This window comes from Vulpes lagopus, chromosome 1 (genome assembly GCF_018345385.1).
Source record: "Vulpes lagopus strain Blue_001 chromosome 1, ASM1834538v1, whole genome shotgun sequence".
Taxonomy (NCBI): Eukaryota; Metazoa; Chordata; class Mammalia; order Carnivora; family Canidae; genus Vulpes; species Vulpes lagopus.
Window position 1 is genome coordinate 129,456,604 of NC_054824.1, and position 21,372 is coordinate 129,477,975.

A 21,372-nucleotide genomic window follows, 5' to 3' on the forward strand; every position below is an offset into this window, starting at 1 on the left:
CCTTTCTCTAAAAAAATAATCTTTTGAAGCTTTTTTGAATGGCACATCAGGTCAAGCCAAAGTTTAAAAAATGCAACTTTAAGACTTTGATGGACACTATTGCTTCCTTTGTTTTTTTGTTTTTTTTTTCTCATAAAGCTTACCATTGCTTGGCAATGTGTGCTTTAGAGCATGACAAAACTAAAGAGAATTAACTTAGCCATCAACTGCTGAGGGAGAACAATAACAGAGAAGAGATTTCCAGCTAGAATTCCCTATTAATCTACCTCCCTCTGACTATGTGACATGGAAACATCCCACTGCACTAAAGTACAGTGGACGCAATGTTTAGAGGTGACACGTCTAATACCGAATATACACAGAAAAAGAATTTCTCCTGTGAGGCATTCTATACTTTGTTTTGTTGTTGATGTTACAACAACAAACACGGTAGAAGTTTTACCAAGACAATTAATATATGTCCCTCAACAGTTAACATAGCCACACCATATAGAATTGCAATAATTAGATTTTTTCCAAAGAAATAAACTTCATAAGAATAAATGATAAAAACTGTATATTAAAATATATTCTGTCACTGAAACCTCTTTTTTTTTTTGGTAATGTGGATTGTTGTTGATTTCTTCTTAGTATATTTTGCAGAATGAAAAACAAACACTAAAAATTTCATATCAGACATTTCTTCACAACAGAATAAAAGCATGTCGCAAAGTATGGCTATTTTGTTTTATTTATTGACCTAGGTACTGGGTATATGTACAAGATCCTTTGCAAAACTTCACCAGACTGTGCATGGATGAATTCCTCTGGAAGCATATTTCAATAAAATAGTTTACTTAAAAATAACAGTTTTAAAAATAGTCACCTGGCATTGCATGTTTATGATCATTATCTTCACTATGAATTGTAATAAAAAATACACAGATATTTATGCAAGCCAACAGAATAATGAAACCACTACTCTTGGTTAATTGGTTAACTTGTGAAATAAGAATAACCTTGAAAACTATAGAATTTTCAGCTTGGTAAATGCTGAAATATGTTATCTGGAATTTAAGGACATTTGAATTAAATGTTAACATCATATATTTAATACTTATAATATATAGTTATAATAATTATATTTAATAGTTTTAATATAATATAATATTTAAATAATTTTTTTCCTGCCAACTCTGACAGCCACTGGGGGAGCATATGCTATATCTAGAAATACTCACTAAGACATTAAGACACATTAGTTCTTGCAATGCACAATTATGATGGTATCTGCAATATGACAAGGGTAAATAAGAAGAGGAAGATGAGTTTTAGAGGAATTCCTTAAACTGAAGGTAACTTTTTTTCCAAGTGGGAGCTCTCAACATGTGAAAGGTTTTACAAGTGGGAGCTCATTAAGCAAAGTGAACTGAATGGTACTGTTTCCCATATCCATATCTTACACGAGGAGAAACAGCTGCATACAGTAAATCTAGTTTATTCACTTTTCTGAATTCTAGCTTCTGAATTTTAGCCACAAAGGTCTTAGATTAGTTTATATACAAGTGTTCAGCTACTTAACTAGAGAAGTTCCTTATGTATCAACTAAAAAAGAATAATATCTTAAAGAGTGTTTGTTTGTTTGTTTAGTTTTTAAATTTATAGCTAATGGGCCTCTGAAAAAAGAACTGGGACAGAAACAAACTGAAGGAATTCCTAGAATCAGCATCCGATAAAAGTCACAAATATACACATACATATCCACATTAAAGACAATTAGATGATCAACAATAATATATATGGAAAAATATTTCAGGTGCTAGAAATGACAGTTGATTCAATCTAAGATATGAATATGATGACAAACTATTTTAAGAAAATAGTTATGATAAAAGCCCAATTGTAAGATGTTAATAGACAGTAATTACTCAATAAATACTGAAATTAACTCAATTAAGTGAACCGGTAAAATTTTAGTGGTGAAGCATAGAAGCAAGTAAGAATCTCAAGAACTTACTAATTAATGAGAGAAGAGAAAAATAAACAAAGTGAATGTAAGAGATACAATAATATGTAAAGGTAACACTAAAGAGAGAGAATTCAGTTGAGTGGAAATGTCCTTTGGGTAGACATAGAATTTAGGTTGGAAAGCTGAAGGAACTGGAATGATTTTTGATCTCTCCAACTTCAATTAACCTAGTGTTTTTGAAACGAAACTCTCCTATTCCTAAAATGATTATATTCTTGCCGTCTCCTTCAGATTTTAAGGAAGATAAGGTGAGATGAGGGAAGAAGTGTTAGAGAAACAAAAAAGAACCGTAAGGGATACAAATACATTGGATGGAGTTACAGCAAGGGCACTGTAGGAACTGCCATGTACTCAGGAGTAGGAATGGAATTTAAAGTCACTGATGGAGTAACAAGGCTACAGCTTAGTCTCAAGCACATATTACAATAATTCTGGAAGAGAAAAGATGTATTCTCATACAAAACTCAGAAGGAGCATATTGGAACAGGAAAAGAGTCATTTTGAAAAAAAAGATCCTCAACTTAAGTGCTCTCAATTTTGAATACTAAAAGAGAAAAGAGAATATTCAACTGCATCAGGAAAGCTGAAACAGGAAATAGCTGGTGTATACTCTCAGACATTTAAAATGACAAAAAGGAATGGTAGAGTTTTTTGACCATGGTTTCTGGCCAGTTTGAATTTGTAGATTTGGTAAATTGGGCTCTAACACTTGCTTTGTGAGTTCTTTGTTGAAGGAAGCCCAAAGATAGAATTTGTTGTTATTTATTTTGAGGTAATGATCACTACCTAGCTATTCAAAAGAAAAAAAAAATCAATGTCCATTTTGACATATCTGTTAATGTAGCATTACATAAAATATCCATTTGTATATAATATACATTTAGTAAAAATCCCTTTTTATCAAATTTAATTAAGTTCCTTTTATTACATTTATTAACATTTTATTTCATTTATTTTTAAATTTTATTTATTTATTCATGAGAGACACAGAGAGAGAGGCAGAGACACAGCAGAGGGAGAAGCAGGCTCTATGTAGGGAGCCCAACATGGGACTCGATCCCAGGTCTTCAGTATCACGCCCTGGGCCAAAAGTGGCACTAAACTGCTGAGCCACCAGGGCTACCCTTTATTAACATTTTACAGCTTGATATTCTCCAACAGTAAAATAGAGTAAATTAATGTTGCCACTTGCAAAAGTGAAATATTCTCCATTCTTCTGTTTTAATATACTTTTATGTATTATATGGATTCTGTTTTAAATCCAAGCTATTTTGATGACCTATACAAATTTAGGACAACTGTGAACTCCCACATATCACATAAACCTGGACCTAATACTGAATGTAATTATGTATGCTATATAACACACAAAACCTCTATAAATGAGTTTATATTATTTTACCACTGTTATGCATATGGAAATTATAATATGCTAAGACTAATATAAACTATTTGACATTCCAATCACAGGTTTCAAAAATGTTAGACCGAGCCATAACCAAATTAGCAACAAAATATTGCCTTACACCCTTCTCATGCTCTCAGCATTGAAATTAGAGATTTCAAAACATCAACTTTTTCAGGTATTTCCTATGGCCAGATTGGAGTATATAGTTGTGTGGTTTACATTATGAAGGATATAATAATAAAGTAAAGCCTTGTTATCCTAGCCCAAAGGGGACAATTGCGGGCACATGGTGAAGAATGGGGTAATATAACTGAAGTATGTTTGTTATTTACTGTCAGAGAAAAACAGTGTTCATAGGTATGATTTTAAAAATAGATGCTCAAATTATTTGATAATACTCTTGAAGCAGGATTATTTTACCCCTCCCTTTGAACGTAGGCTAGATTTAGTGACTCTTTTGTAAAGAACAGAAAACGATGGGAGATAGGATGCACTTCTAAGAACACACACACACATACACACATGCATGCACACACGTCTTGGATTTTTCTAATTCTCTCGGGTCTTTTGATCTGGGAATAGCCAGCTCCCATGTTGTGTAAGCAGTTCTGTGAAAAACCCACATGGTGAGGAACTGAAGTTTCTTTTTGCCAACAGCTCCCTGTGAGTGATCTTGAAAGCAGATTCTCCAATCTCTTCAGATGACTGCCATCCTGACCAACAACTTGATTGCAACCTTGTAGGAGGCCATGAGCCAAAACACCCATCTATGCAGCTCCTGGTTCTTGTCTTTCAGAAACTTTGTGAGAAAATAAATGTTTATTAGCTTAAGCTGCTAAATTTGGAGACAATTTGTTGCAGCCTTAGTTAATGATAGATTTTAAACTCTCTTCTCTTTTTGCCTTGCAAGAAAATAATTTACTACCCATATTTTCTGAATGGAAAGCAAAAGTGATTTCCTAACTCACTGTTTAGTTTAAGGCTGAAACTGAAAATGATTTATTAGTAATAAGAGAGTGATTAATAAATACTCTTGATTGATAGAATGTAGTTTGTACCATCTAGGAGCTCATTAATTGAAGACAGTGTAAAGGAACTATAATAGTTCCAGAAATTTAAAAATGGTTCATTATCAGCAAATATTTTCATGTAATACATCACTATATCAAAGAAAAAAATCATCCTCAAGAGAAGTCAATATGAACACAGAACAAAAACAATCAACAATGAAAAAATTATCTTAGCAAAGTAGGAATAGGAACAGAAGAAAATTTCTTTAACCTGATAAAGGCATAAACTCAAAACTTCCAACAAATAATTTAGTAAATAGAGATACTTTAGAAACATTTCCACGTCAGGAAAAATGCAATTAGGACATCAGGAATCAATACCTTTTTTCAAAATTTTACTGAAGATACTAGCCAAAAGCAATAAGAAAATGAAAGAAAAAATATAGGAGGAAGAATGTCTACACAGAAAACTACAGAGGCTCTACAAATCAACAGCAGGAAGTCATGAGAGACTTTAGGAACTGTTTTGCCTATAAAATCAGCACTGAAAAAATAATATTAAAAATTAGTTATAACCAATTTTGAATCGTGATTCTAAAATTCTATTCATATAAACAATACAGAATTAAGATATCTATGTTTCATTCTATTAAAGAAACATATGGATAAAGTTAAAAAACTTTTTTTAAAAATAAAAAGTAATAACTAAATAAGGGGAGAGGTATAATATGTCCACATATTGGAAAAGAATGTCAAAGGGCAGGTCAATTTTTCACAAAGTGGTCTATAATCTCATCAGGTCTCACAGAACTTGATCTAAAACCAATATGGAAGAATAAGAGACTAAGAACAGCTAAAAAAAATTGTTAAATAGAAGAACAAGCTAAAAATAACTTGGCATACAATATATAAAGATGTAGGAACTAACAGTAATATCAGCATTGGAATAGATAAGCATTTGGTCAGAAAAGAGAGATGAACAAGACTTTCATATAAGATATATAAATTTGAAATATGTCACAGATAGCATTTACACTAGTGGAGAAAGGATGGCATAATTGGTTTTCTCTATACAAGTATCTAAAATGAAATTAGATCCTTAACTTATACACCAACATAAAAATGAGATAGACTAAAGCAAGAAAAACTAACTTAAAACTGACCTTTAGAAAGGGAAGCAGTTTTAAACAAGATACTAAAAATGATAAATTCTAGTGGAAAGAACTGATAAATTTAATCATACTGTGTTTTTTTTTTTTTTAATTTAAACTTAAGCAGAGTAACAAAATTAACCAGGGATTTAGAGAAGACATTAACAACACTTACAGCTAGCGAGGATTAACTTCTTTAACCCAGAAAGTGCCCTTATAATTCAATAAGGAAAAATACAAACAGTATACTAGAAAAATGGATAAATTATACAAATAGACAATTCACAGAAAAGGAAAGGTATTTTTTCTATAAACATTTATATATAAACATTATAAACATTATCAACCAATAGCAGAGCACAAATAAATATAATTTACACTGATTGGCAATTATTACAAAAAAACTGTCCATGCCAATTCCTGGTAAGATTTGGAAAAAACTGAACTCTTAGACATTGTTCTAATGTGTAAAATTTGACATAAAGACTCTGGAGAGCAATCTCACACTATGTATTAAAGATGGAGATGTAGCTCCCCTTTGTTCTAGCAACTATATTTCAATCTATATACTTTAGACCAGAGATTCTCCAGATCAGCAGGATCAGTATCACAACAGAACTTGTTAGAAATATAGTCATTCAAACCTGCTGAATCAGAAACTCTGGAGCCCAACAATTGGTGTTTTAACAGACTTCCAGGTATCTAAAGCACGCTGAAATCAGAGATGTTGCTCTTGAAAAGTTATATGTTCCCAAAGAAACATATAAAATATTGTTCATTTACAAAAGCATTGCTTGCAATAGTGAAAATATGGAAACAATCTAATTGTCTACATTTGATGATAAAAAAATACATTGTAGTATGTTCATATCCTAAAGCCAGAATTTAAAATAAATACACTAATGCTGTTACAAGTGATAGGTATTGCAGAACATTTATATATAAAAATGAAAACAAATGGTTTACCTTTTAAATTAATTACAATTAATAAAATTAATAATTAATAAAATCAGATTTAATAAAAATAGAATTGATAAACACCTAGTGGTCAACTCAGAGAGGTGGAATATAATATTTTCCTCAGCAGAGGGTTTTGAGTGTATTTATACTGGTCTAAACATTTCAGGCAAATAAATAAATGTTGATATTTACAAAGCTCATAAAAGTACACAGAAATTTATCATAAAACTTACATCTTCCTTACATATAACTCTGTAAATTATGTTTTGTTGTTTCATTAAAAAAATAACTCTAGGTAAGCTTCCATGTTTGCAAGGACATTTTCATTAAAAAAAACCACAAGTCTAGCTTAACCTAGTTTTGTTAAAGTAACTTCCATATTTTGTGGTCCAGGATTATTTGATTTTAGAGAATTTACTATAATCTAATTTTAAAAATCCTATTATATTCAACCATATGCTAAAATATAAGAAAATGTCTTTTTGTACAAGATTTCTGTTATGTATCCACTAAGCATGATACTACCTATAATAAATGACCTATCTAAAATATTAAAGGAGTTTAAATCAACAAGGAATTAATTACTACCCACTGATTCTTAAATTGCCTAAAATTTTTGAGATTTCCTCTCATTCTGCTCACATAATTAAAGCAGTTGTTGAACAGTAACTTTATGACTTACTTCATACTAAATTGAAGATAGATCTATGTAGCCTACTTACATGAGAATTGAATTAGCTAGAATTAGGTAAGGATTTGTTGTACATGCATTAGAAAAATAATAAAAAATATGTACAATGATTAATAGAGCTTTGGAGAAAGTTATTCGTAGGTCTTTAGTTCTTTAAATTAGTCCTTAGATTATAATTAATTCTTTGCTTTGGTTTAACTTTTAATTTTTTAAAAAATATTTTATTTATTTATTCATGATAGACAAAGAGAGAGAGGCAGAGACACAGGAGGAGGGAGAAGCAGGCTCCATGCTGGGAGCCTGTTGTGGGACTCAATCCCGGGACTCCAGGATCGCGCTCTGGGCCAAAGGCAGGCGCTAAACCACTGAGCCACCCAGGAATCCCCTTAACTTTTAATTTTGCTAACATCTCAAATCCTAAGATCAGGTCCCTAATAAGAATAATGATAGTAACATTTTTGTATTTGTTGATATCATAAAGACACTCTGCTAAGTCAATGTTTTAAAAGGCAACAACAGAGCTCGGATACTAGAAATACATTAATTAAAATAAACAGAAATTCTTGTAACCTTAGACACATGTTACTGTGTTGAAACAATAGTAGGTTAGTGTGTTTTTCTTTAAAAAAATTCCTTATATTGTCTCTGTGTATTACAGAATATAAATATCATTACAAACATGCTTTAGATAAAATTAAATCATTTTTAGAGACATATGGTGCCAAAAATTAACTCCCCAAAGCACATAATTTAACTGGCTTTTGCAATTTAAGAACCCTGGAAAAAAAGGAAAGGGAACATTTCAAGGAAATGAGAAGTGTCCTTATAATGAATTTCTGCTTATAAGAATCAGACATAACAACAGTCTTTTTAATTAAAATACAAATACCATATGTATAGTTATCTGAAAATGAACTATAAATTGTTTTGTCAGAAAACAAAGACTAGTCAATACTGAAAACACCGAAGTCCCTTAAAACACAAAGGTAATACTGGCAGGACTGATAATTCATGGACAGTACTCCAAGTTCTTCATTTATGAATAATGATTTTCCATCACTGGAAAATGAAAACAACTGCTGAAGATCTGACTGTTTAGGAGTGTAAAACAATACTTCATTTATAACTTCTTAAGGAAAAATACATAGAAACTGTATGACAGTTCAAAAGAATACAAAATTGTTCTACATACATGAAAAATCCATTGGATATAACATTCATACAGGAAATTCATAGAATCACACCAGTAAACAACCCTCATGAAAGTAACATGTAGGACAAACATGAAAGATGTGGAACATTCCAAATTATTGAAGTCCAAATTACTCCCCGGTACACTGGAGTGGGAATTGGGAGTGGATATATGGTGGTGACGATGTGTGACAATTGTCAGAATTTCTGAAGGAAGTACCTGTGTAGGCATGGATTAACTCATCACAGGTATCTGAAAATTTGAAAGTTCATCTAATGGGACCACTAATGAACTTGGGAATTTCATAGGTGAGAAGGCTGTATCCTAAAAGTAGAAATATGAAGAAATTTTACCATAGGAGAAAATTAAAACATTTCATACAATCTACTTGTATTTTCTATCTATAAACATAGTCGAGCAAATAGTCCTACTGTAGAAGCAGCTCTAAGAAAAAATCACACATATTTGACAAAGGAGAGAAAAAACATGCTATATTCTACAGATTTGCATTTGTACCTTGGGTGATCCAATTAAAATGATAAGCTTTGACAAACTATGATAAAGGGCAGTTGGAAAAAAACAGTATTTTCCTATAGGAATATATTTTAAATGATAATAGAAACATACATTCATTTGCTCTAGAATATTAAAATAATGATTATAATTTCTGATGCTTGTTTTAAGGTTTTATAGAGTGAAAGCATACTTCCTTTCTCTTTTTGACAGATAAATAAAACTGATAAGCAAAGATATGTGCATGCAATTTTAATTCAACAGAGTGATGTGAAGTGAATGCAGCTCACAAGGCAAATAGCATAAGCCTTATCAGTTCTGTTTATCATAATAACCCAAACAATGGCAATTACAAACTACTCCACAGATTTTTGGCACGGCAGGAATGACAGATATACAAAATCCAGTTAATTCTGATCTTTTTATAGTACTCAGTTACCAAGCTACACATGTACAATATACAAATCTCAAAAGTAATGAGATATTTATTATCAAATCTGTTCCAGAGACCGGTGTTAAAGATCACATAGCTAATTTCTGGAAACCTCTTTTGTCAAATCCTTAGGTATACTTAAAAAAGAAATAAAATAAGACTCACATCCATTCCCAAATCTAGAGCTGGCATTTAAAAAATTAATAAAGAACTGTTTTATTCTAATTATATAAAGAAAAATGCATTTCAAAATTCTGTTTGGACCTCTTCTAATATATAAAAACACTGACGGCAAAAGAGAAAGCAAGCTGAACTATAACAAACACTACTAAGTCTTTTTTTTTTGTGAAGAAATTCTTTTTCCTTTTAATTTTTATTTATGATAGTCACACACAGAGAGAGAGAGGCAGAAACAGAAGCAGGCTCCATGCACCGGGAGCCCGATGTGGGTGGGATTCGATCCTGGGTCTCCAGGATCGCACCCTGGGCCAAAGGCAGGTGCCAAACCGCTGCGCCACCCAGTGATCTCAACGCTACTAAGTCTTATAGTTAATAGCTAAAGATCATGTCTATTCCATTAGATGAATATGCACATGTATTTCTTTTGTATATATTATACTTATAACCCATACTATGACATAGCAGATAATAACTAATCTAATATTTTTATATATTTAATAAATAGGTGCTAAACCACAGACTTTTTAGTTTCACAGATAACTGGTTCTGAAAAAAATTATTGTATTCTATTGAATATTTGATTTAAAAACTATAAAGATAACAACTTAAATTTTTATTTAAATGACTAAATTTCACATACAAGTCATATTAAGAGTTCAGAACTATTCTTAATTCTAAAATTATTGTTTTCTGTGGTTCAAAAAATGAAGTTAAATCAAGAATAAAACAATTTTAAAAATTCTGTAGTAGAAATTATTTTCATAAGAAAAAATTAACATTACTAAAATGAAAAGTTGGCTGTTTTTTAAAAGTTGCAAATAGAATTGTATAAAGATTAAAAACAAAAGTTATGCTGTCATTATGCTTTAGAGATGAACATATTCTTAACGTATCCATTTCCTTGCCTCCTGTCATTTTTCCAAGAGTAATTAAATTCCTTTGTTTTTAAAATGTCATCAAATGAATTCTGTTAACTGGTTTTTCTGGTGTTCATTTTGAGTGGTTGTTGAACAATTTTCTTTGATGATTATTCACAATATATCTTTATAATCTTAAGAGACCCACTTGTTCTGATGCAAATGAATTAAAACAATGCTTTAAAAATCACATTTACCTAAAATTAATTCACAATAAAAACATTATATTAAAAATGATTAATTATAGAGCTCTTTGTTACATTTAGAATTCACAGGAAGAAGTATAGTATTTTTTCTACTTTAAAGACAGTTCATTTATTTCTTTTACACACAGGTAAACATAAATGTTTCTGAAATTATTTGTTTTAAACTATTAGCAAAAATTCAACTGAAAGTGCAAAGAAAATATGAAACACAATCATACAATGAGGCAGAGCCTGGGAGCAGAAAGAAACTGCTCTACCGCTATAAGAAATCAGGGGTCAGGTAACTATGAACTTCTTTATAAACTACATCTAAAATGAGAAAGTCTTAAGACCTTATTCTTGTCTTAGCTTCTTGTTACTTATCTAGTATTATTTTGGGGGCTAGATGGATTTCAACAATAAGAAGAAAATCTTCATAATAGTGGAAATTGTCATAGATGACAAAAATTTACTAATCTACTTGTTGGCTCGAACTAGTTTAATTAAATATGGATTACAACAAATATTATAAAAAACATGTTATAGTAAATCAACGCCTTTTAAGAATTAGTTACTAATCTTATTCTTTCACCAAACACTATGAACTAAATTCCAAGATAATTAAAGATCTGAAAAGAACAATGGTGACAATGATTAATATAAATGGAATGATAGTACCCACAGTAGGAAAGTTACAGATGTTCTGCTAAATTCTGGAGATTTTGATAAGTAGTGGATGAATTATTGGATATTTGAAAACACAAGCAGATGTAGGTATTGGCATGCTATGTGACTTTGGGTGCTAATATCATTTGAACTTTGACTTATTGAAGGAAGAAGTATAATACTAACTGGTACTGTCAGTAAAATATATATGTAGCCACTTAGCATTTCAGGTGTCTGTTGGCCAACTGTACAGCTGTGGAAAAAAATGTCTATTCAGGTCCTTTGCTCATTTTTAATTGGATTGTTTTTTGGTGTTGAGTTGTAGAAATTGTTTGAATATTTTGGATATTAACCCCTTATTGGATATATCATTTGCAAATACCTTTTCCCATTCAGTAGGTTGCCTTTTCATTTTGTTGATGGTTTCCTTTCTTGTGCAAAACCTTATTTTTATGTTATACCAATTGTTTGTTTTTGTTTTTAATTCTCTTGCCTTAAGAAACTTATCTAGAAAAATGTTTTTACAGTTGATATCAAAGAAATTATGGCCTATTTTCCCTTCTAGGATCCTTATGATTTCAGGTCTCACATTTATGTCTTTAATCCATTTTGAATTTATTTTTGTGTATGGTGTTGAAAGTAGTACAGTGTCATTCTTTGGATGTTTTCCTAACATCATTCTTTGAAGAGACTGTCTTTTCCCCATCATATATTCTTACTTCCTTTGTCATAGATTAATTTACCATATAGGTGTGGGTTTATTTCTGGATTTCTATCTTGTACTATAGACCTATGTGTTTATTTTTATGCCAGTACCATACTGTTTTATTATAGCTCCGTAGTATATCTTAAATTCTGGAATTGTGACACCTTCAACTTTGTTCTTCTTTCTTAAGATTGCTTTGGTTATTGAGGGTCTTTTGTATAAAATAATACAAATTTTAGCATTATTTGTTCTAGTTCTGTGAAAATGCTGCTGGGTTTTGACACGAGTTGTACTGAGTCTGTAGACTGCTTTGGGTAATATGGACATTTTAGCAATTATTCCAATCAATGAGCAGAGAATATCTTTACATCTGTTTGTGTCATCTGAAATTTCTTTCATCATCGTTTTACAGTTTTCAAAGTACAGGTCTTTCATCTCCTTGGTTAAGTTTATTCCCGGGAATTTTATTCTTTTTGGTACAAGAATAAATAGAATTGTTTTCTTAATTTCTCCTTCTGCTACCTTGTTATTAGTATGTAGAAATGCTACTGAATTCTGGGTATTAGTTTTGTATCCTGAAACTTTATTGAATTCACTTATTACTTACAGTAGTTTTTTGGTAGAGTCTATGGTTTTCTATATTTGGTATTATGCTGTCTACAAATTATGATAGTTTAACTTCTTCCTTAACAATATGGATGTCTTTTATTTCTTTTTCTTATCTGATTGCTGTGGTCAGGATTTCCAGTACTATGTTGAATAAAAGCAGCAACAGTAGATGTCCTTGTTTGTTCCTGATCTTAGAGGAAAAGCTCTCAGTTTTTAGCTATTGGTTTTTCATATATGGTCTTTATTATGTTGAGGTAATTTTCCTCTTAACCCACTTTTTTGAGACTTTTTATCATGGACCGATATTGAATTTTGTCAAATGCTTTTTCTGTATCTACTGAGATCATCATATAATTTTTATTCCGTGTTTTGCTGATGTGGTGTGTCACACTGATTGATTTGCAAATATTGAAACATGCTTGCATCTCTGGAACAAATACCACTTCATCATGGTGAATGATCTTTTTAATTTATTGTTGAATATGGTTTGCTAATATTTTGTTGGGATTTTTGCATCTATGTTAATTAGGGATATTGTCCTATAGTAGTTTGTGTGGTGTTATGGCTTTGGTATCAAAACCTTACTATTTTTTGGATGTCTATCCTTTTCTGATTTTATTCTTGGTTTGCCTCTATTGTTCTAAACTTCCCTTTTAGTCTTATGTGCCCCTTTTCTACCACTAAAAATCATCATTTTCTAAGGTTCTGCTCTTAATTCTCTCCTTCTGTATAGTCTCTATGAGTGAACTCATGAACTCCCATAATCTAAATCCTAAACAGCAATGCCTCTTAAATTTTATCTGCAAAACTGACATCCCTAAGCCTGACTGATTTTTATGATTAACTACTGAACACTTTCCCTTATCTACCCAGTGATACTTCAAGATCAAAGTCCAAAAATGAAACCATTGGAACCTTCTCATCCAAATTGCTTCCTCTTCCTATTGTCTTGTGATTTAGAATGAAATGCCACTATGCCACCAAAGCCAAAAACCTTGGAGCCATGCTGTCTTCCTTTACCCATCCATATCTCATCATAAACTATTTAAGTTTCTATAATTCCAACTTTTAAGTATTTTCCAGTTGGATCCTTTATTTCCTCCTCACCATAGACTCCTACCATTATTATCAAAGTTATCATTTTGGCTTTAAGAGATAAAATTAATAAATAAGGCCAAATACATGAAGTTTTCTAATAGTGGTAGTTATCAAGTAAACTCAAGAGCCCTGTGATATACCAGCTGAGACCATAGGGGGCGGAATACAATGTGTTAGTGAAGACCAGGGTTGTACACATTTTGAAGGCATGGAAATGTCTACAAAATTTCAAGAGACCATGAACACTGCTTTTAAATGGAGGCTTTGATAAATGCAGAGTAATGAAGAGGTAAGAAAATCTGTGAATAGCAAAATGTATACATAGAAACAATTGAAGACTTTATATACTAAAAACAGTTTGTTTTACAAAGCAGTTTAAGGTATCTCTATAAAGTTTATTTTATTTACTTAAACATTTTGTCATAATTGAATAGATATGGCTTTCTACTCTGTATTTATTATAAATTTCAAATTAATGTTATCTTTGTGAATTAGTTCTTACTAAATTTAGACACAGATATATATTTATATTCAGATATGTTAACTGATAATTATGTCCTAGATTTTTATAGTACTTTACAACACAGAAATACTGTATCCTCCCATTTATACTCACAACATTTTTAGGCATATGGCAGTGTAGCTACTACTATCCATTCATAAAGCAAACTTTTATTGAAAAAATGAAAAACAAAAACTTTGTGTCAGAGCCTGTACTTTTACATCCAGGGAATCAAGGATCCAGTGGGTTAGTTGTTTACAATCTTCAATGTGGCTCAGAGTACATAGAACGTAAGTATATCTTTTATGTACATAGCTAAAAGTAGGAGATGAATGTGAAACAGGATCTTAGAGAAGGAATACCTAAAAACTTTGGCATAAATTGGAAGATTCCTGATGGAAGTGATACAAGTACCAAGTTCAATAGGAAAGCCAAATGAAGCTGAATCAGTCAGGACAACTGCCCAAGGCTCCTGAACGAGTATAAGAAAGAGGTAACACTTGATCTTAAAGTCTCTTCCTATTTTCTTTCTGCTAAATGAATTTTATGTTTATAGCTGAAAAATCTCAATTTATATATTATTTTTATTATTGTTATATATTTTTATTATATTTATATATTTTTATTATTTTTATATATTATTTTTATTATTTTATAACTAAGAGCCTTTCACAAACAATTTGCCAAAAAGTTTAAGAAAGGGTTTTTACTAACAAAGACTTCACATAATTCTCACTTATGTCAAGCAGAATAAACAAAATACAGAAGTATACATTTATTGAAAGGAAGAAAAATTTGAAAAACTTAATCTGGTAACTTTCAAAGGCAGCTGACCCAGTTTGCCACTGAGCAAGTATTTTAATTAATTAACTAATTAATTAATTAACACCCCCCAGTCTCTCTTAATATTATCTTATTTAAAATTTTAGGGCCAACATTTTGGGTAAGACATTATCAAATAAGAGATAATAGTAGAGCCAGAAAGCAGTCATTAGTATCAATAAGCTAAACTGAATTCACACAGTAACAGCATCTTAGTAGAGGTGGCCTCTCCAGAGAAAATGGTTTGACAGTACAGATCAGATTGGAAAAGTCTGAAGAAGAATCCAAATCACAAAATTAGGCCAATTATAGAGTTTGAAACATTATAGAAGGTGTTCAGGATGCAAAGTAGTAGCATGGTAACAGGCACAGAAAGTGAAGTGAATATTGCAAAACAGATGGAAGGTAGGAAAAAGTGCATAATGCAAAACTCCACTAAACTTTAAGATAATAACAGTGCTTGTTCTGGAAGAACTGCCCTACTGTCAACTTATGCTTATCCTAGTGTCTATAATATGCCATCTTATAGCAAACAAGAACCATCTAAAACTTAAACCTGAACTTCTAACCAGAGGAGATGAACAGCACAGCAAATTTTCATAATGCTAATTAACTAAACATTCTCTCAATTTGTGAACCCCAGAAAAAAGTGTATATAATGCGACTATGCAAATTTGTTTTGTTTCTAAGAAAGATATAAAAGTAATACAGGCATGCTTCATTTTGTTGCATTTTGCTTTACTGCACTTTGCAGATACCGTGTTCTTTTGCAAATTGAAGGTTTGTGGTAACCTTGCAACAAGCAAGTCAATCAGTGCCATTTTTTCCAATAGCATGTGCTCACTTCATGTCTCTGTGTCACATTTTGGTAATTCTCATAATATTCCAAACTTTTTCATTATTATTACACTTGTTATGGTGATCTGTGATCAATGATCTATGATGTTACTATTGTAATTGTTTTGGGGAACCATGAACCATGCCCCAAGAAGACAGCACACTTAATCAATAGACAATGTGTGTGTTCTGACCGCTCCACTGACCAGCCATTATCCCACTCTCTCCCTCTCTTCAGGCAGCCCTATTTCCTGAGACATAACAATATTCAAATTAGGCCATTTAATAACCCTACAATAGCCTCTAAGTGTTCAGTTGAAAAAAAGAGTTGCAAGTCTCTCACTTTAAATCAAAAGCTAGCAATGATTAAACTTAGTGAGGAAAGCATGTCAAAAATCAACATAGGCTAAAAACTAAGCCTCCTGCACCAAACAGCCAAGTCGTGAATACAAAGGAAAAGTTCTTGAAGGAAATTACAAGTGCTACTCCAATGAATACACAAATGGTAAGAAAGCAAAAACAGCTTTATTGTGGACATGGAGAAAGTTTTAGGGTTGTGTCAAACCAGCCACAACATTCCCTTAAGCCAAAGCCTAATACAGAACAGGGTCCTAACTCTTTTTAAGGCCAAGAGAGGTGAGGAAGTTGCAGAAAAATGTTTGAAGTAGTAGAGGCTGGTTCATGAGGCTTATGGAAAGAAGTTGTCTCCATAACATTAAAGTGCAAGGTGAAGCAGCAACTGCTGATGTAGAACATGCAGCAAGCTATCCAGAAAATCTCGCTAAGATCATTTTTAAAGATGGTCACAGTAAACATCAGATTTTCAATGTAGAAAAAAAAAGCCTTCTATTGGAAGAAGATGCCATCTCGGATTTTCATAGTAGCTAAAGAAGAGAGGTCAATGACTGGCTTCAAATTTTAAGGAACAGGCTGTTGGGAGCTAATGCAGCTGGTGACCTTTAAGTTGAAGCCAGTGCTCACTAACCATTCTGAAAATCCTAAGGCCTTTAAGAATTATGCTAAAAAAATTTAAAAAAGAATTATGCCAAGTATACTCTGCCAATGCTCTAGAAATGGAACAACAAAGCTTAGACGACAGCACACTTGTTCACAACATGGTTTACTGAGTATTTTCAGTAAACATTTTACTGCTGAGATATAGTGCTCAGAAAAAAAGTTTCCTCGCAAAATATCACTATTTACTGACAATGCACCTGATCACCCAAGAGCTCTGATGGACGTGCACAACAAGATGAATGTAGTTTTCATGCCTGTTAACACAACATCCATTCTGCAGCTCATGGATCGAGGAATACTTTCAACTCCCAAGTCTTATTATTTAGGGAATACATCTTGACTCCAATTTGGAAAGAAGTTGTACTGTGAGTAAAATGATATCAAACAGCTTCACATACTACAGAGAGATGGTTTGTGAAAGGAAGAGTCAATCAATGTGGCAAACTTCACTGTTGTCTTATTTTTAAAAAGTGCCAGAGCCATCCCAACCATCTGCAACCACCACTCTGATGAGTCAGCAGCCATCAGCATCAAGGGAAGACCTTTCATCCACAAAGCTTATGACTTGCTGAAAGCTCAGCTGATGTTAGCATTTTTTAGCAATGAAGTATTTTTACCTAAGGTATATACAATATTTAGACACAATGATATTGAACACCAAGTAGACTACAGTATAGTGTAAACATAACTTTTATATGCCTTGAAAAACCAAAAAAATTAATTGGACCTGCTTTATTGTGATATTCACTTTATTGCAATTGTCTGGAACCGAACCCATGTTATCTCTGATATTGCCTGTACTCAAAATTAATTATCCTGAATAATAGTAGTTCTTCTGCTTAATATTAAAAATATTTAATAATTTATATACTAAAATAGTAATTGCTATTATATTATTCCTATATTAACCTGATTCTAATTTCTACCTATTTTACTCTTTCCTAAAATAATAATCTGTATTGGCTTAATCCTTGATATTTCTGAAGTCCAACAAATCATTCATAAATTTGAGACAATGACTGTGTCCAAAACAAACAAACAAAATCCATGTTTTATTTTCCTTCTTTTTTTTTTTTAATTTTTATTTATTTATGATAGTCACAGAGAAAGAGAGAGAGAGAGGCAGAGACATAGGCAGAGGGAGAAGCAGGCTCCATGCACCGGGAGCCTGATGTGGGATTCGATCCCGGGTCTCCAGGATCGCGCCCTGGGCCAAAGGCAAGCGCCAAACCACTGCGCCACCCAGGGATCCCTGTTTTATTTTCCTTCTAAGTGCCATTACAATGGGTGAGTAATTACTTAAGCCCTTTAAGTAAAGACTTAGGGGGCAGGAAAAATGCTGGTTAAAATAGAACTTACTACCTTTTTTTTTTTTTTTTTTTACATAGATGCCCAGATCTAAAATTGAAACTTTTTTGCTAGGAGCCACACACTGTTATGAGTTCCTTTTGGTCTCCCTGGGAAGAACTTAAGAAACCACTGGTGTTATTGGATTGAGAAAACTATGTCCCAGGAATTTTAAATTCAACTTAAGCTACCTAATCTTAATATTGGTTCCCTTATGGCATTGCATTTAACAACAGTTATAACTAAAAAATTTTATTTTATCTTTTTTTTAAATTTTATTTATTCATGAGAGACACAGAGAGAGAAAGAGGCAGAGACATAGGCAGTGGGAGAAGCAGGTTCCATGCAGGAGGCCTGATGTGGGACTTTATCCCAGAGTCAAAAGCAGACGCTCAACCGCTGAGCCACCCAGGTCTCCCTATTTAAGAAATTTTAGAGAGGGTTTTTTTCTTCAAGTTTTTTGCCCTAATTAATTTGTTCCATGCATTTTGAGAATAGGCAAAACTATGAGAAAGAGTATGAGTTCACTAGATGTTCTGAAGGGTGCTTTAATTTTAAAACAACTATATTCTTCATACAAGTATTTGTATTGTATCAATGGGTTTAAAGTACATAAAATAAGTTCCCAAGAGAGGGGTAACCATAAGTGAAACCTGAGCCATGAGTAGTCACCAGTGTTTCGGGTTGAATGGATGATATCTGTACTTAGATTTTCTGACTAAGGCTCAAATAAAGCTCAACCCTACTAAGTCTTCTGTTTTCCTCTTGGCTATTAGGAAAAAAATAGTGCAATTCTTGAGGGGAGCAGTTTGATATTGGAACACAGGTTTTATAACGCTGAAGATTTATGAGTTCACAATCAAAGTTCACTGAATATAGGCAGTGGAAACAAAAGATTCAGAGAAAAAAACAAAAACTATTATGTATAGCCTTCAAAATCTTCAGATATCACATACAGAAAATGAAATATTGTGTACAAAATGTTTAAAGGTACAAAAGATGGAATTACTGCTATCTGATAATGAAATGCTATCTCCAAATTTCTGAGTGAAAGTACATGGCATCATATATGTTTAGGTCCAGGAAAGTTATTGTTTCAGGACAACTGCAATGAAAAGACATTTTAGATACACTAAAGCTGAGTTTATGTCCTATGTTCCTACTAGAAAATAAGTAATTCAGAGAGAAGGAAAATGATCCCAGAGAGAAGATTTAAGTTGCAAGGAAGAATGGTGAACAATAACAAAAAGGTAAATATATAGATAAAATAAAAAAAGTATTGTGAGTACAAAAATACAAATAACATAAGAAATGCTAATAAAATAATATCAAACTTGGGAATTAAAAGAAAGAAACTAAAATCCTTTTTAACAATAATATATATATATCCAGAGACAAGTAGTATGAATTAAAATGCTCTAATTCATTGTATTGTATGGTACTCAAAATAGTCACTGTCCTAAAAAATATGAAGCATATTTTGTTAAGGTAAATGTAAACAGGTAAATGTGTAGTAATAAACATAAATTTTAAGTGACATGTTAGAGATAGGGTTTGATCTTCAAACTAAAGAAAGAATGAAAAGAAAAAAAGCAAAGACTCCTAAGTCAATTAAAAAATCAAGTTGAGAGAAAAAGGTGACAATAGGAAAGCAGGACAATTACAAAACAAAAAGACAATAGAAAGAAATACATATATTTAAGTGGTTACAATAACCATCTATAGATTATACTTATCACTTAAGATAGATTAGATTTTAAAAACTGTGATGACCTATAACTTTTATAAGAAACACATTAATATCTAAAGACATAAAAGATTGAATTACATAATCAAAAATAATAATTTAGGCAGATATTAGTCCAATGAAATTTTGGGCATATTAGGCTAGGAGACTTAAAGACCAATAGCATTATTTGATGTAGAGATTATTAATATATGTAAATTAAAAAAACAGCTTTTCAATTACCTACACACATATATTAAAAATACTTATATGGAACTTATATGTCCTAAGAATACAAATCAACAAACATGTCAACACAAGAGATTTCAGCATAGCCACCTGTTTTGGCAAATCACACATTAAAATAATGATTAACAGACTTAACAATCTTGATCTCTATCTATCAAGTATATGTACATATTATATATATATGTATAATGTAATAAAAATTATAATTACACATTTATATAATATATACTACCTATATAAGCAAAAACACACATAGACATATATGTCCTAAATCATAAATCATATCATCACATAAATAAAACACTAAAACTTGAAGCTTTTATAAATTAAAACATAAAACATGTAATATTGTCAACTATGGCAAATTAGCCTATAGCTATGAGGCCATTCTCATCAACAGGGCATTTTGGAAAACTTAAAAAATAACTTGATTATAAAACTAATTTTTAAGAGCAAATAACGAAAAAAGCCAAGACATTCTACAAGGAGACAAAATTAGAAGTACTTGAGCTGCAATATGTCAAGATTTGATATAAAGATAGTAATTAAATCTGTATGCTTTGACATAAGAATAGACATACTAATCAATAAGAACAAAACAGTGCTAGAAATCCACACATTCATCGAATCTGGAATTATAAAATGTTTGGTATTACAGATCAATGAGGAATTGACAAGCTACAAAATTTTAGTTGATTTTGAATGTAAAAAATGATCCAATCTTCATAATAAATGTAAAAACAAATTCTCTATGTATTAAAAACTTAAATGTGAAAGGAAAATTAAAAAATAGAAATATGAGAAAATGTCTTTATATACATAAAGGAAAAGACTTAAATTCTACTTTATCAGAACTTTGTTCATCAAAAAGCACCATAAAAGTGAGAAGATAAGCCATAATTGGGAGAAGATATTTGCCACAAACATAATCAACCAAATATTAGCCTCTAGAATATACCTATATATAAATATATATGAGCAACACCAATTAAGAAAGAAATAATATCATAAAGCTGAGTGATAAAATGGGCAACAGCATTTCGTCACACAAAAAACCAATTTATTAGTAATTAAGAAAAGGAAAGTTAGTAACACAATGAGGCACTTTTTATACCCATTAGATTATGGGTAATTATCTGCTTTAA

General features: G+C 31.5%; 1 protein-coding gene across 1 annotated transcript in view; it reads right to left on the bottom strand.

The window, feature by feature from the left end:
• The window catches only part of CCDC178 (coiled-coil domain containing 178), a 376,460-nt gene that overhangs the window by 39,800 nt on the left and 315,288 nt on the right, over positions 1-21,372 (bottom strand). The window contains exon 19 of the mRNA XM_041749242.1: positions 8,667-8,744. Within this exon, the coding sequence (XP_041605176.1) occupies positions 8,667-8,744 (78 nt within the window). The remainder of the gene's footprint in view (positions 1-8,666; positions 8,745-21,372) is intronic.